General features: G+C 36.8%; 2 protein-coding genes across 2 annotated transcripts; both read left to right on the top strand.

Moving 5' to 3' along the window:
* Positions 3,703 to 4,644, top strand: LOC100511620 (olfactory receptor 5B2-like). The gene has a single exon (XM_013994296.2). The coding sequence runs from the start codon at positions 3,703 to 3,705 to the stop codon at positions 4,642 to 4,644; it is 942 nt and encodes a 313-aa protein (XP_013849750.2).
* Positions 12,891 to 13,835, top strand: LOC106504186 (olfactory receptor 5B12-like). The gene has a single exon (XM_013994295.2). It carries the CDS (start codon positions 12,891 to 12,893, stop codon positions 13,833 to 13,835), a length of 945 nt encoding a protein of 314 aa, XP_013849749.2.

Below are 14,072 nucleotides of genomic sequence, written 5' to 3'. Positions count from 1 at the left end.
CTGCAACCTCATGGTTCCTAGTTGGATTTGTTAACCACTGCACCACGATGGGAACTCCAAAAGATTCTTGAAAGTAGCAAGAGAAAAGTGATTCCTCATATACAAGAAATTCTTAATGAGGTTAATGAGTTTAATTGCCAAGTTCTCACCTGAAACTCTGAAAACCAGAAGGCAATGAGATAAGAAAATCCCTGTCAACCAAAATTTCTATATCTGGTAAACTATGCTTCAAAAATGAAAGAGAAATAAAAACATTCCCAGATAAACAAAAGCAAAAGAGTTTACTGGTAGTAGAATGTGTCCTACAATAATTTCTATAAAAAATACTTCAGACTGAGAAAGATTCTAGATAATAATTCAAACCCATACAAGAAATAAATACTATAAATGTAACTATAGAGGCAAATGAGAAGCTAGTATTATATTTTTGGTTTTTGACTCCTCTATTTTTCCTATATGATTTAAAATATAATGAATAAAAATAATTATAAATCCATGTTAATGAGTGTAACATGCATAAAGATGTCATTTGTGACAACAGAAATGCAAAGGGCAGGGGTATAGCTGTATAGGAACACAATTTTATTTTATTTTTTTTCTTTTATGGACACATCTGTGACATAAGAAGTTCCTGGGCTAGGGGTTGAATTGGAGCTGCAGCTACAGCGTACACCACAGCCACAGCAACACAGGATCTGAGTCTATACTGCAGCTTGTGGCAACGTCAGATTCTTAACCCACTAAGGGAGGCCCAGTATTAAGCCTGAGTCCTCATGGACACTATGTCAGGTTTTTAACCCACTGAGCCACAGTGGGAACTCCATGTGGTTATTTTTATTTATCTTAAAGTATATTCTATTTCTATTTATTCTCTAACTTTTTTCTTGTTTATGAGATTGTGTTCTTTAATCTCCAATATATATGAAGTATACGTTTGCCATGTTTTGGGCCATGTTTTTTTTTCTCTCTCTCCCTTCTCATTCTGGCATTCTATTTATGCATGCCTTGATACAAGTGATGGTGTCCAGCATGACTGTGCCTTTTAAGTTTTTATTTATTCTTTAAAAGAAATTATGTCTTCAGACAATTTATTGATTGTCTTCAAATTGACTCATTACTTCTTCAGCTCAAATCACTATTGAAACAGTCTAGTGACTTTTTGCTTTTTCTTATTATACTTTTCAACTCCAAGTATATTGCTTTCATTTATAATTTCTTTCTCATTATTGATATTATCTATCTCCTGAAAAAAATCACTTTCCAGATTCCTTTAACCCTTTATTCAATATTTACTTAAACTCCTTGAGTATGTTTGAGATAGTTGATTTAAAATCTTTGACTGGTAAGTCCAATTTTTAGAAAAAAAATAACATTGGGGAAATAAAAAAAAAATAAAAAATAAAAAACATAAAAAAAGGAAAAAAATAAAATAAAAGCATATTAAGATATCAATTCCCAGGAAAGATGGGAAACAACTGAAATGCACTGCAGGTGAGAAATAGAGACACAAATTCAGAAAACAGTTTGACATTCTTTCTCAATTAAGCATATGGCCGAGCAATACTTCTCACAGGTATTTACTCAAATGAATTGAAACTGTGTTTGCAAAAACCAAAAAACCCACAAAAACGCCTTTAGGTGTATGTTTAGCTTAGCTTTCTTCACAATCTATAATGTGCAAAGATGGAATACTGCCAAAAATTATATACACAGAACAATTAAGTGGTGTCCACAGATGGTGAGTGGGGGAAGGAGTGGACCACAAAAACATTCAGGTTTTGTTTACATGGTGTAGGTGTTTCATAGCTTGAGTGTTGCGGTAGCTACATAACCACACATATTTAACCAAATTATTAGAATAATAAACAGAAAGTGTGGATCTTACATTTTTAAAATTATACATTTAGAGAATAATAAAAAAAAGACTAATAAGTAATACCAAAATATACATGCACGCTCATATAAGCACCCAGATCCCCACAGGCTGTTTAATTGCTTCTTCTTTGGGAAGGTGGGATGGGGAGCTGTGGATTCTCTCATGGAAGGGAGGCATCTCCTGAGAACCCCATCTCTTTATAATTCTTGGTTCCTTTGCATGGCCTCTGAAATGCAAACGACACTCCACGTGACATAGTTTTAGAGGGGCCTGACTGCATGCCAAGCCCCTTGATCATCATATATTTATCTGAATGTTAATAGTTATCATTACACACAGGCTTTCTCTCCACCTGAGGAATGGCTATGTGCCTACAACCATGGGCCAAGGGAATCATCCCAAGATAAAAAGTATATTGAGTGACTTTGAAATAGCAGCCATTTACTGAGATATTTAATAGACTGTCCCTTATTTGCTTTTTACAGACACAATTCTGTAAATTACATGGGAGAAGTAATTTTACAATGTTCATTTTATAAAGCAGGAGAAAGTAAGTGACTCTGCTAAGAGCACAGCAAGAATTAATGGTGGCTTTGGGTCTTGAACCTAGACTTCTGGGTCCCTTTAATATTTTGTCCTCCATCTTTCCTTGTCTGAAAGTACTTGGAGCTTTTGACCACTACCTAAAATATAGCTTCTCTCTCATTATTTAGGCATTACTTCATGGCTGAATTTCTAATGTCATGCTCATTATTCAAGATGGACTGTCCCTTCTCTTCAAGGAGAAAGGTAAACTACTATATTTCATATACACTATCAGTAAAATGTAATTGTGCAAAAGCAGCGGGGAACTTATACATACTATGAGTTACTTGAGCACAGGAATAAGTGTTTTGAACATTTTTTTCTAAAACAGTGAGTTAAGGCTGGAGTATTAATGTCAAAACTTCCATTAGTGGGAAATTTAGTGATACTTATGAAGTATCCTGTTGCTTCTCTAAAGAAAATGAGTAAAAAATAAGGTAGATGGTGCTGTGATTGAGCAGGTAGTAATTTTTTTCTTGTTCACTATCAGTTGGTTTCGCATGAAAGGTTAAAAAAAAAGGATAGGTGTGAAGTGACTGTTCTTTACAAAGGCAACAAAAGGGAGTAAATGAATTAGCAAGATCTAACTGCAGTTTAACCTCTTACACATAATCTCATCCTTATATTTACTGGTACCTTTAAATATTCTGACAGTGAGGTGGCTAAAATCACAGATTTTGATTAGATCCAAACTGGGCTTCAGTCTTAGATCTTGAATTTTTTTCACACAAGTGATATACTTGTAGAATATTACATAACCTCTCAAATCTCTTAATCCTTTAGTGGTAAAATAAAAATAATAATACTACCCTTTGGGTATACACATACATACACTCATACACATATTTACACGTAAAGTTTGTAATATTAGATCAGGATAATTTTAAGTAGAAATTATTAATGAATTTCCATTTCTCTACAATTTATTTTTTAATTTGTTAATTTTTAAAAAAAATTATTAAAGCATAGTTGGTTTACAATGTTATGCCAATTTCTGCTGTACGGAAAAGTGACCCAGTCATACATACATACATTCTCTTTCTCATGTTATCTTCCATCATGGTCCATCCCAAGAGACTGGATATAGTTCCCCATGCAGTACAGTAGGACCTCATTGCTTATCCATTCTGAATGTAATAATTTGCATCTACTAACCCCAACTCAATTTCTTTTTTGTTTTTCACTATTTCTCTTTTATTTCTGATTGCTGTAGTAGCGCTCATGATCTCCAAATAGCATTAATGGAGAACAGGACGAAAGTGACACGGTTCATTCTCCTTGGACTCACCACTGCCCCAGAACTGCAGATGCTCCTCTTCATCGTGTTTACTTTCATTTACTTCATCAATGTGGTTGGAAACCTGGGAATGATCACGCTGATTCTCTTGGACGCTCGTCTGCACACTCCTATGTACTTTTTCCTTAGCAACCTGTCTCTGGTGGACTTGGGTTACTCTACAGCCATCGTTCCTACGATAATGGCTGGATTCCTTATTGGAGACAAGGTCAACATCTCCTACAATGCATGTGTTGCTCAGATGTTCTTTTTTGTAGCTTTTGCCACTATGGAAAATTTCCTTTTGGCCTCCATGGCTTATGATCGCTATGCAGCAGTGTGTAAACCTCTACACTACACTACCACCATGACGACAAGTGTGTGTGCATGGCTGGCCATAGGGTCCTATGTCTATAGTTTCCTGAATGCCTCCTTCCATATTGGGGACATATTCAGTCTTTCCTTCTGTAAATCCAACATAGTCCATCACTTTTTCTGTGATGTTCCGGCTGTCCTGGCTCTCTCTTGCTCTGATAAACACATTAATGAGGTGGTTCTTGTTTTCATCTCGAGCTTTAATGTCTTTCTTGCTCTTGTGGTTATATTGATTTCCTACCTGTTCATATTTGTAACCATCTTGAAGATGCACTCAGCTCAGGGGCACCAAAAGGCTTTGTCCACCTGCACTTCCCATCTCACTGCCATCTGTATCTTCTATGGAACAGGCATCTTCATGTACTCACAGCCCAGCTCCAGCCATTCCATGGACACGGACAAAGTAGCATCTGTGTTCTATTCTATGGTCATTCCGATGCTAAACCCTGTGGTCTACAGCCTGAGGAACAAAGAGGTCAAGAGTGCATTTAGGAAGGTCATTGAGAAGGCCAATTCCTCCGTAGAATTTTAACATTGTGGTAGGCACAATAACCTTGTCTAATTCCTCTCAGACCTTCCCCATGCAATGAGTTACTTTTTAAGCCTCACACTACATTTAAATTCCTGAGGTGACATCCTTATCTCTTCAAAAGTCTGATGATTAGTAAAAAGAAAATGTTCAGAAATTTAATATCTGAATGAGGATAGCTAAAGAAAAGCATTAGAAATTTTGGGACCTGTTGTCAAAACTCACTGATATTTGATTCATTATGTGCTAACATACCATATTATATACTAATGGTATTTAATTTATCACTATTATGGGTGCATGCACATTGGAATGGGAAATTTGTCAAGAGGTAAATGGAGTATGGCTAGTTTTCAATAAAAATAATTTTAAAAGTTGAGATAGTCATTGTAAAGTTTTGTCTAATGGCAATTATTTCTTTTGTTGAATAACTTCTAATATTCTGAATAGAAGAAAAAAATCATGTTCTTTTAAATGAAAGTATGTACTCTTTTGGCACATTTCATTGAGAGATACAGAAATATCATATCTTAAATGAATCAATATTTCTGTCTTAATTGAGTCCTTTAGTAAAATCAACATGTTCACATTACCATTTTAAAAAAGAAAAGGACTCAAATTCCATTGCTTATAAGGAAAAGTTTTTTTCTTGGTGTTGTACATGTGGGTTTGGGCACAGTGAGTTGAATCCATCATTATAATATCATACAGAATATTGTCACTGCCCTAAAAATCCTTTGTGCTCTGCCTAGTTATCTTTATCTACATAAACCCCTGGTAATTACTGTTCTTTTCATGTCTCCATAGTTTTTCCTTTACAAGAATGTCATATAGTTGAAATCATGCAGTGTATGTATATGTGTGTATGTGTATATATATATTGACTTTTTTTCTTTTAGTAATATGTATTTAAAATCTTCCTTGTGTTTTCAAGACTTTATAGGTCATGTATTTTTAGTGCTGAATAATTAATTGTACCACAGTTTATTTATCCATTTACCAAATAAGGGACATCTTGGTTGCTTCCAGTTTTGGCAATTATGAATAAAGGTGCAAAAATTTTGTGTGAACATGAATTTTCAACCAATTTGAATAAATACCAAGGAGGATCATTGTTGGAATGTACGATAAGAATGTGGCTAGTTTTTTAGGAATCCTTCAAACTCTTGCCTTCTGGCCAGCCATGAGTATAAGTTTTTTTTTTTTCCTCTACATTCTCGTCAGTGTTTGATTTTGACCATTTTAATAAATCTGTAGTGGTATCTGTTGTTGTAATCTGCATTGTTCTGATGACACATAATGTGGGTAACTCCTTAAAATACTCCTTGGCCATTGGTAAATGGGTCACATTTGGCCACTAGCCATTGGTAATTATTAAAATACACCACATGCTTGAAGAGTCCATTTTATAAGTTAGTTGTTTGTTTTCTTATTAAGTTTTGAGTCCTTTGTGTTTTGGAGACAAGGGTCCTTTATCAGTTGTGTCCTTTGCAAGTATTTTCTTTGAACTTGTGGCTTGTATTCTTATCCACTGATATTGTTTTTCTTTTTCATTTTTATTTTTTGTCTTTTTAGGGCCATGCTTGTGGCATATGGAGGTTCCCAGGCTAGGGGTCAAATCAGAGCTGTAGCCACTGTCCTACAACACAGTCACAGCAATGCCAGGTCTGAGCCATGTCTGAAGCCTACACCACAGCAGCAATACCAGATCCTTAACCCTTTGAGCAAGGCCAGGAATCGAACCTTCCTCCTCGTGGATGCTAGTCAGGTTCATTTGTGCTGAGCCATGACAGGAACTCCGTGGTTACAATTCTATACACTGATAACAAACCATCAGAAAGTGAAAATAAGAAAATAATCCTATTTATGATTACTTTGAAAATAGTAAAATATCTAGGTATAAATTTAAGCAAGGAGGTAAAAGACTCTTAAAACTATAAGACATTGATGAAAGAAATCAAAGATGAGACAAATAAATGGAAAGATATACTGTCCTCATGGATTGGAAGAGTTAATGTTATAATGTCTATATACCCAAAACAATCTACAGATTCAACCCAATCCCTATCAAAACCAATGGCCTTTTTCACGGAATCAGAACAAATAATTCTAAAATATTTATGAACTCACAAAAGACCCCAAGTAGCCAAAGCAATCTTAAGAAAGAAGAGTGAAGCTGGAGGTACCATGTTCCCTGATTTAAAATCGTTCTACTAAGCTACAGTAATTGAAACAGCATGTTACTGGCAGAAAAACAGACACATTGATCAGTAGAACAGAATAGATAGCCCAGAAATAAACCCACTACACAGACAACTAATTTATGACAAAAGAGGCAAGAATATACAATAGGAAGAAAAGAATTTCTTCAGTAAACACTGTTGGGAAAACTGGACAGCTACATGCAAAAGAAGGAAACTGAACCGCCTTCTTATACCATATATAAAAATAAACTCAAAATGGATTAAAGGCAAATACGAGACCTAAAACCATAAAACTCCTAGAAGAAAACATAGGAAGTATTCTCTTTGACATAAATTTTTAGCAATTTTTTTGGACCTGTATCCTCAGGCAATAGAAGATTGATGATGATTTTACTTCTATGTAGAATCTAAAAAAAACAAAGCAAAACAAAACAGAAACAGAGACACATACATACAGAGAACAAAGAACTGGTTACCAGAAGGTAAGGGAGAACCTTATGCCTATGTAAGGATAGCCTTGTATGTACGTATATTTCATACATACATGGCATATCTAACTTTTTCTTAACTTTTTCAACATTTCTAGGTTATGTGGATTTGCCTGCAAGTTTTTTTTTTTCCAATACTGTCACAAATCTCAAAAAGAAATCCAATATATATATTGGAAAAAATATATATATAGGTGGACACATGTACTTTTTCATTTTATTGAAAAATTTTTTTAGGCCTGCACCTTATGGAAGTTTCTGGGTTAGGGATCGATTCAGAGCTGCAGCTGAGGCCTATGTCACACCTACAGCAACACTGGATCCCAGTCACATCTGTGAACCATGTTGCAGCTTATGGCAATGCCAGATCCTTAACCCATTAAGCCACAATGGGAATTCCAACCCATGCACTTCAAGTGCATGTTATTCAAGTGTCAGTTGTATGTATGTGTGTATTATGATATGATGATATATATATAATACTATTAGCTTTGTTGCAAGTGTTTAGTAAAATTTTCATAAGTACATTTTCATAGAAATGGTATTTAAATCTATGTCTGTCTGCACATTACATGCTCATAACCCCCACACTGTATAGACACTGGTAATAGCACACATTTAGAGGAAAGAAACTTTCTAAAGCGCTTCCAGTTATAAGAGCAGCAAGTGTTCCTGCCAGTACAAGATCAAAAGGCATTGGCAGTGTAAGACGGTGATGAAAGGGGATGCCCAGGCTGAATGCTTTGGCGTATGATTATTCAATCTGTCATAACTCAATAGAGTAGAGGTTAAATATTCAAAGACTACAAAATAAAGCCAAGGAATTATTCCCTCTATTGCAGCTTTTCGACTCACATGCTGTAGGGAATACTTTTTAGATATGATGGATTTTCCTTGAGAAATATGGCTTTGTTTACAATGATACAATTTCCAAATTAGCAGGAGTAAAAATGTACTCCTTTCTGAAAGTAATTGTCAATCTGAGTGGGTTTATGCTTTACACAGGACAAGACTGAGTTATTCTTACAACCTACCCATTCTCACCCCATGATCCGTACCAATTATCCCACTGATATTTTGAGTTTGGGATGGCATCTTTGTTTTGTTTTGATTTATTTATAGGTTTTGTTCTGGAAAAAGCAATGAAAAGGAATTGCCAAGGAACAGATCTTGCTAACTATGCTGCAGTCACTCTGTCTTCTTTAGATTCTGTCAATTTCTTTGACAACTTGAGGCCTTACCATAACATTTCTTTTTACTTGGGCAATCTTTCTCTATCCATCATTTAGGCATTGGCTGAGGTACTGATTCTCCCCAAAAAATTTTCTGACCCTTCAATTCAAAGTAGATTTTTACCATTCATTCTCATGTGGGCATCTTGTTCTATTTAAAATTTTATGCTTATTTGTGTATTTGTTTCATGTTTGTCTTCTCCACTGAAGAAGTACATGAGACTAATAGAGATTAATAATTACTATTTTTTTCATGAATATGTCTTCCTATGGTCTAAACTTCAGCTGAAACTCATTTGGGATCAAGAAACAGTTGAATTAATGAATAATTATCAATGGTGTAAAATTTTCAGGTAAATTAAAGGATGCAATAATCTTGGGACTTACTGGGCTTGTTTAATGACAGAGACTGTGTCAAATAGGTGCCTTTGATGTAATAATGTAACTTGATTTTTAGCAATGTACTTAATTTTAATTTAACTTAATTTTAATAGATTTTCATTTTTAATAGATTTTTAGATTTTAATAGATTTTTCATTTTCATTTTTCAAAGTTTTATTAAAGTATAGTTCATTTAAAATATTGTGATAATCTCTGCTATATAACAAAATGATTCAGTTATACATATACATACATCCTTTTTTTTCAGATTCTTTTTCCATATAGATTACAACAGAATATTTAATAGATTTTTTAAAAGAGTAGTTTTAGATTCACAGCTATAATTGAGCAGAAGGTAGAGCGTTTTCCCTTTTACTCCCAGTTCATACAGTAGAGGCTACTCATGGGGTTTTAAAACTGCTTGCTATAATTGTTTTTGATATGATGGATACCCTTTAAGAAATGGTGATGGCTTTTCTCGCAATGCTACAGGTTTCCAAATTGATGGGAACAAATAGTTTCCAATTTGAAGCTAACTGTGAATCCCAATGGGAGCTGTCCTTAGGGCCTGCTTTTTATGGGGCAGTGATGCAGACCAATAACCCAGATGATAGTCTTGTTTGGGGTGGTATGGGTTTTTTATTTTCTTTTATTCAGATTTTATTCTGGGAGGATGTCAAAATATGAAGTGTCAGGGAAGAGACCTTGCTACGTATGTTGTTCTGCCAACTTCCTTGATTTTGGAACTGCTCCTTCGTGCTTTTCATCTTCCTTGGTATGGTCTTTCCCACACTGGTTCTTTGTCATTTTTAGGCCTGGCTGGTATGCTAACTTTCCTAAGAAAGCATTCTGATCAGCCATTCTCTCTTCTTTTTCTATATATAACTACTTGCCTGTAGAAATAATTGTATATAATATGTAAAATACATATAGTATTTTTTCTATTCATAGTTACATGCTTAGGTTCTTCCCTTGTTTGGTATCTATCTTCTTCACTAAAGTGAAACACTATGAATGCAAGGATGATGTTAATTCGCATGGGTCTATGTTTCCATGGCTCACCGTTAGGGTTGAGGCCCTCTGGGATCAGTTAATAGTTTAATAAATTAATAAATTTATTTTATTAATTCATCTCATTCTTCTCAATGGTACAAACATTTAAGGTAAATGAAGGGAAGGACTAATTCCGGGGGTCCACTTGTCTTGATTAGTGATCTCCCAATATTTATGCCAGACTGCAGCCCTGGGAATCATGCTGTGGCTGGATCGTACCTCATCAAAGAGAATGACTGCAAATAGTGTAAATGCCGCTGTGATCTCCCCAGCAAGCTGAGCTGGATCCCCATGGATGCTTTAACTGCTTGTTCTCTAGTTAGGTGAGATAAACAGTTTTGTAGCCTTCACAGGGTGTATGTCTCCTGAGAGGTCCATGACTACATAACTCGCTCCTGGTTCCCATTCTTTAACCTCTCCAGTCCCCACATGACTCCATTTGAAAGTGCAGCCCAAGAATAAGCATTCCTTTGGCCAATTATTTTTCTTCTGATTTGCTACTAGTTGTCTAGTAGCAAACAATGACCTTCCCCCAAACTGTGAAACTGCTAAAAGCATGCAACAATATCCAGAAAAAGCAACCCCAAATCACAGTGATATGATTGATGATGTGAATATGATGACCACGTCTTGTCAAGTCTGAGGTATTTGGGGCATTTTCTCATTTTCTTATCATAGCAGCAGTCTTCAGGGAGGGTGTAGTTGGTGCTGCCTTTCTACTATTCCCATTTTAGAGATGAAGGTATCAGAGCTCAAAGAGGTTAAGCGACTTTTCTAAGGAGAGCGAGCAGCAGATCCAGGACTGAAACTCTTTTTAGCATCTTCCAAAGCCAAGGACAGTTTTTCTCCAATTTCCCCATGCCTCTATAGAACTTCAAACTTTTTGGCCCAACACCAAAGAAAAGCATCACAATAGAGTGCTTACTTCAATTACCAAGTTTCTGATATGACTCCACTTATGAAGTTGCTGGAGTTGTGTGCTGTATTTTTCAGGGAGTCAGGTAAGCCTACAGATCTCTTAGATGAAATCTATTACTTGCATAAATTTGTATGAATAAACATAGTCAAAATGCATTAAGGAAGCCATTTGTCTCCTGATTTATCCAAAGCTTGGGCTTGAATCTTTGGATATTTCTTATATCTGTTTCATACAACCAGAGGTTTTACGTCTAAAATCTATATAGGTCCTACTAGAACATTTAAATTTATCATGGAACATAGAAAAGCTCACAGGAAGACTTTGAATCTCTGCTTTGCTAAACAAAAATCTCACAGACTTTGAACAAGTTATTTAAAATATTTCAATCTCAGTTTTCCCCTTCAAGGAATGTGATAATAGTAGCGTTCTTGACTAACAGGTTTTAACTTTATTTTCCCTCCAGGACAATGTTGTATTAAACACAAAGGTTTAACATATGGTGAAGTAAGTTTGGTAAGAAATTTTGAAATTATTCCTAGAAAAATTTTTTTTTCCAGATTTGAGAAATTCGTACCTGTGGTACTATTCAGTTGAACAGTTTTTAAGTAATCAACAGATATCCTAGGCACCCCGCTTATACCACAAATGGCAAAGGTGATCTTTGCCCAGAGTTCTCCATGATTCTGTTTTGACCCTCACCTGTCTAATCACCTTTCCAGCCCCTGTCCTCACTTTGAGATCCATAGGACTAATCTCGGTGTTAGATTTATTGCTTTGTCACTCAGCATGAAGCCGGAGATTTTCCTATCAGCCCACAACCCCTACAAAATAATATCCACACATCTTTGTATTTCCCCTTTACTGACCCCAACTCCATTCCTGCCCAACTCTTAAATTATAGTCAGTCATCAACATAAATCAATATACTCTTAGCATGTCCTCTAAAAGTCCTCCTTACCTACGTGTTCTAACCAAACTCTCTGTGTTCTGGGACAGTGGTTCCTTTGAAGCTATCTTAGGTTGCAGCAATTTTTCTGCCCCACATTCCTCTTACTATTGAATATCCTCGTTTTTTTTTTTTTTTTTTTTTTTTTTTTTTTTTTTCTGTTTACAGCCACACCACCAGCCACTATGGAAGTTCCCAGGCCAGGGGTTGAATTGCAGCTGCTGCTGGGGCCTATACCACAGCCATGGCAACATCAGATCTGAGCTGCAACTGCAAACGACACCGCAGCTTATAGCAAAGCTGGATCCTTAACTCACTGAGCCAGGCCAGGGATTGAAACTGCCTCCTCACAGAGACATCATGTCCATGGCTCAGCGGTTAACGAATCTGACTAGCATCCATGAGGACGCAGGTTCAATCCTTGACCTTTCTCAGGGCTATGGCATAGGCCAACAGGTACAGCTCCAATTAGACCCCTAGCCTGGAAACCTCCATATGCTGCAGGTGCGGCCCTGGGGGAAAAAAAAAAGAAGAAGAATTTGCGTTTGTTTTGGAAACTTTGATTTGGGAGCCAGGGCTGTTCTATTTAACAACTAATCTGATGAACTTGCATAAATCCGTTCTCGTCTTTACTTTAATTCAGTCTTCTATGAAATTAAGAGGTTGAAATGTATTATCTCCAAATCCTCTTATCTGGGATATTCTATGACCTAGCAATGATTTAAAACTTCATTTAGTTATCATGGCCATACTTCAAATCTAAAGATCCTGGGAAAAAATTAATGCAATACTGAAATAAGGCACAGAGTAAACACACTGATTTTTTTTTTGAAGTTTTATGGAAGTATAATTGATTTAAAACGTTGTGATAATTTCTGCTGTACAACAAGCAATTCAATTACATACACACATCCATTCTCTTTCAGATTCTTACTGATAAATTTCAGCCAAATCCTCCCTCCATTGATCATTCTGATCCTATTTTCTCCTGCCTACAGGGCAGCTACACAATTCCCAGTTACCTCCATGGAAAACACTACAGAGGTGACTGAGTTCCTTCTTAGGGGGTTATCCAATGACCCAGGGCTGCAGATCCCTCTCTTCATCATCTTCTCTCTCATCTACCTCATCACAGCCGTTGGGAACCTGGGCATGATCCAGCTGATTCTGTTGGATGCTCGTCTCCACACTCCCATGTACGTTCTCCTCAGTCACCTTTCTCTGGTGGACTTGGGTTACTCCTCAGCTGTCACTCCCAAGGCGATGACGGGATTCCTCACGGGAGACGCAGTCATCTCCCACAATGCTTGTGCCACCCAGTTCTTCTTCTTTGTAGCCTTTATCACCGTGGAAAGCTTTCTCTTGGCCTCAATGGCTTACGACCGCTATGCAGCAGTATGCACCCCCCTGCACTATACCACCGCTGTGACGACAAATGTGTGTGCGTGTCTGGTCATAGGCTCCTACATCTGTGGTTTCCTGAATGCCTCCATCCACACCGGGAACATTTTCAGGCTCTCCTTCTGCAGGTCCAACGTGGTTGAACACTTCTTCTGTGACGCGCCTCCTCTCCTGGCTCTCTCATGCTCAGACACCTACGTCAGTGAGATGGTTATCTTCTTTGTGGTGGGCTTTAATGCCCTACTTTCTGTCCTGGTCATCTTGGTCTCCTATCTATTTATATGTATCACCATTCTGAAGATGCACTCATCTGAGGGTCGCCAAAAGGCTTTTTCCACCTGCAGCTCCCACCTCACTGCTGTCTCCATCTTCTACGGAACAGTCATCTTCATGTACTTACAGCCCAGCTCCAGCCATTCCTTGAACACGGACAAAGTGGCATCTGTCTTCTATACCGTGGTCATCCCCATGCTGAACCCCATGGTCTACAGCCTGAGGAACAAAGAGGTTAAGAGTGCCTTTAAGAAGGCTGTGGGGAGGGCAAAGTCTTCTATAAGATTAGTATTTTAATTATATTGAATCTCAAATAAGGCCCCTTTCATCTACTTTGAAAATATTTACTGGTCCATTTCCAGTCTCCTAATTTCTTATAGTAATTTCCCCAGCTATTTATTAAATCTACAAAGCAAAATTTTAAAAAATAAGACTGGCACTCCCTCATGGATCAATAGGTTAAGGATCCTGTGTTTTCGCTGCTGTGGCTCTGGTTACAGCAGTAATGCAGTTTCAATCCCTGGCCCAGGAACT

Source organism: Sus scrofa, chromosome 2, assembly GCF_000003025.6.
Source record: "Sus scrofa isolate TJ Tabasco breed Duroc chromosome 2, Sscrofa11.1, whole genome shotgun sequence".
Taxonomy (NCBI): domain Eukaryota; kingdom Metazoa; phylum Chordata; class Mammalia; order Artiodactyla; family Suidae; genus Sus; species Sus scrofa.
This window is presented reverse-complemented; position numbering and strand designations above follow the sequence as displayed.

Bases quoted from the DNA above. Each gene is read 5' to 3' on its own strand.
- LOC100511620 (XM_013994296.2), top strand. From the start codon at position 3,703: ATGGAGAACAGGACGAAAGTGACACGGTTCATTCTCCTTGGACTCACC.
- LOC106504186 (XM_013994295.2), top strand. From the start codon at position 12,891: ATGGAAAACACTACAGAGGTGACTGAGTTCCTTCTTAGGGGGTTATCC.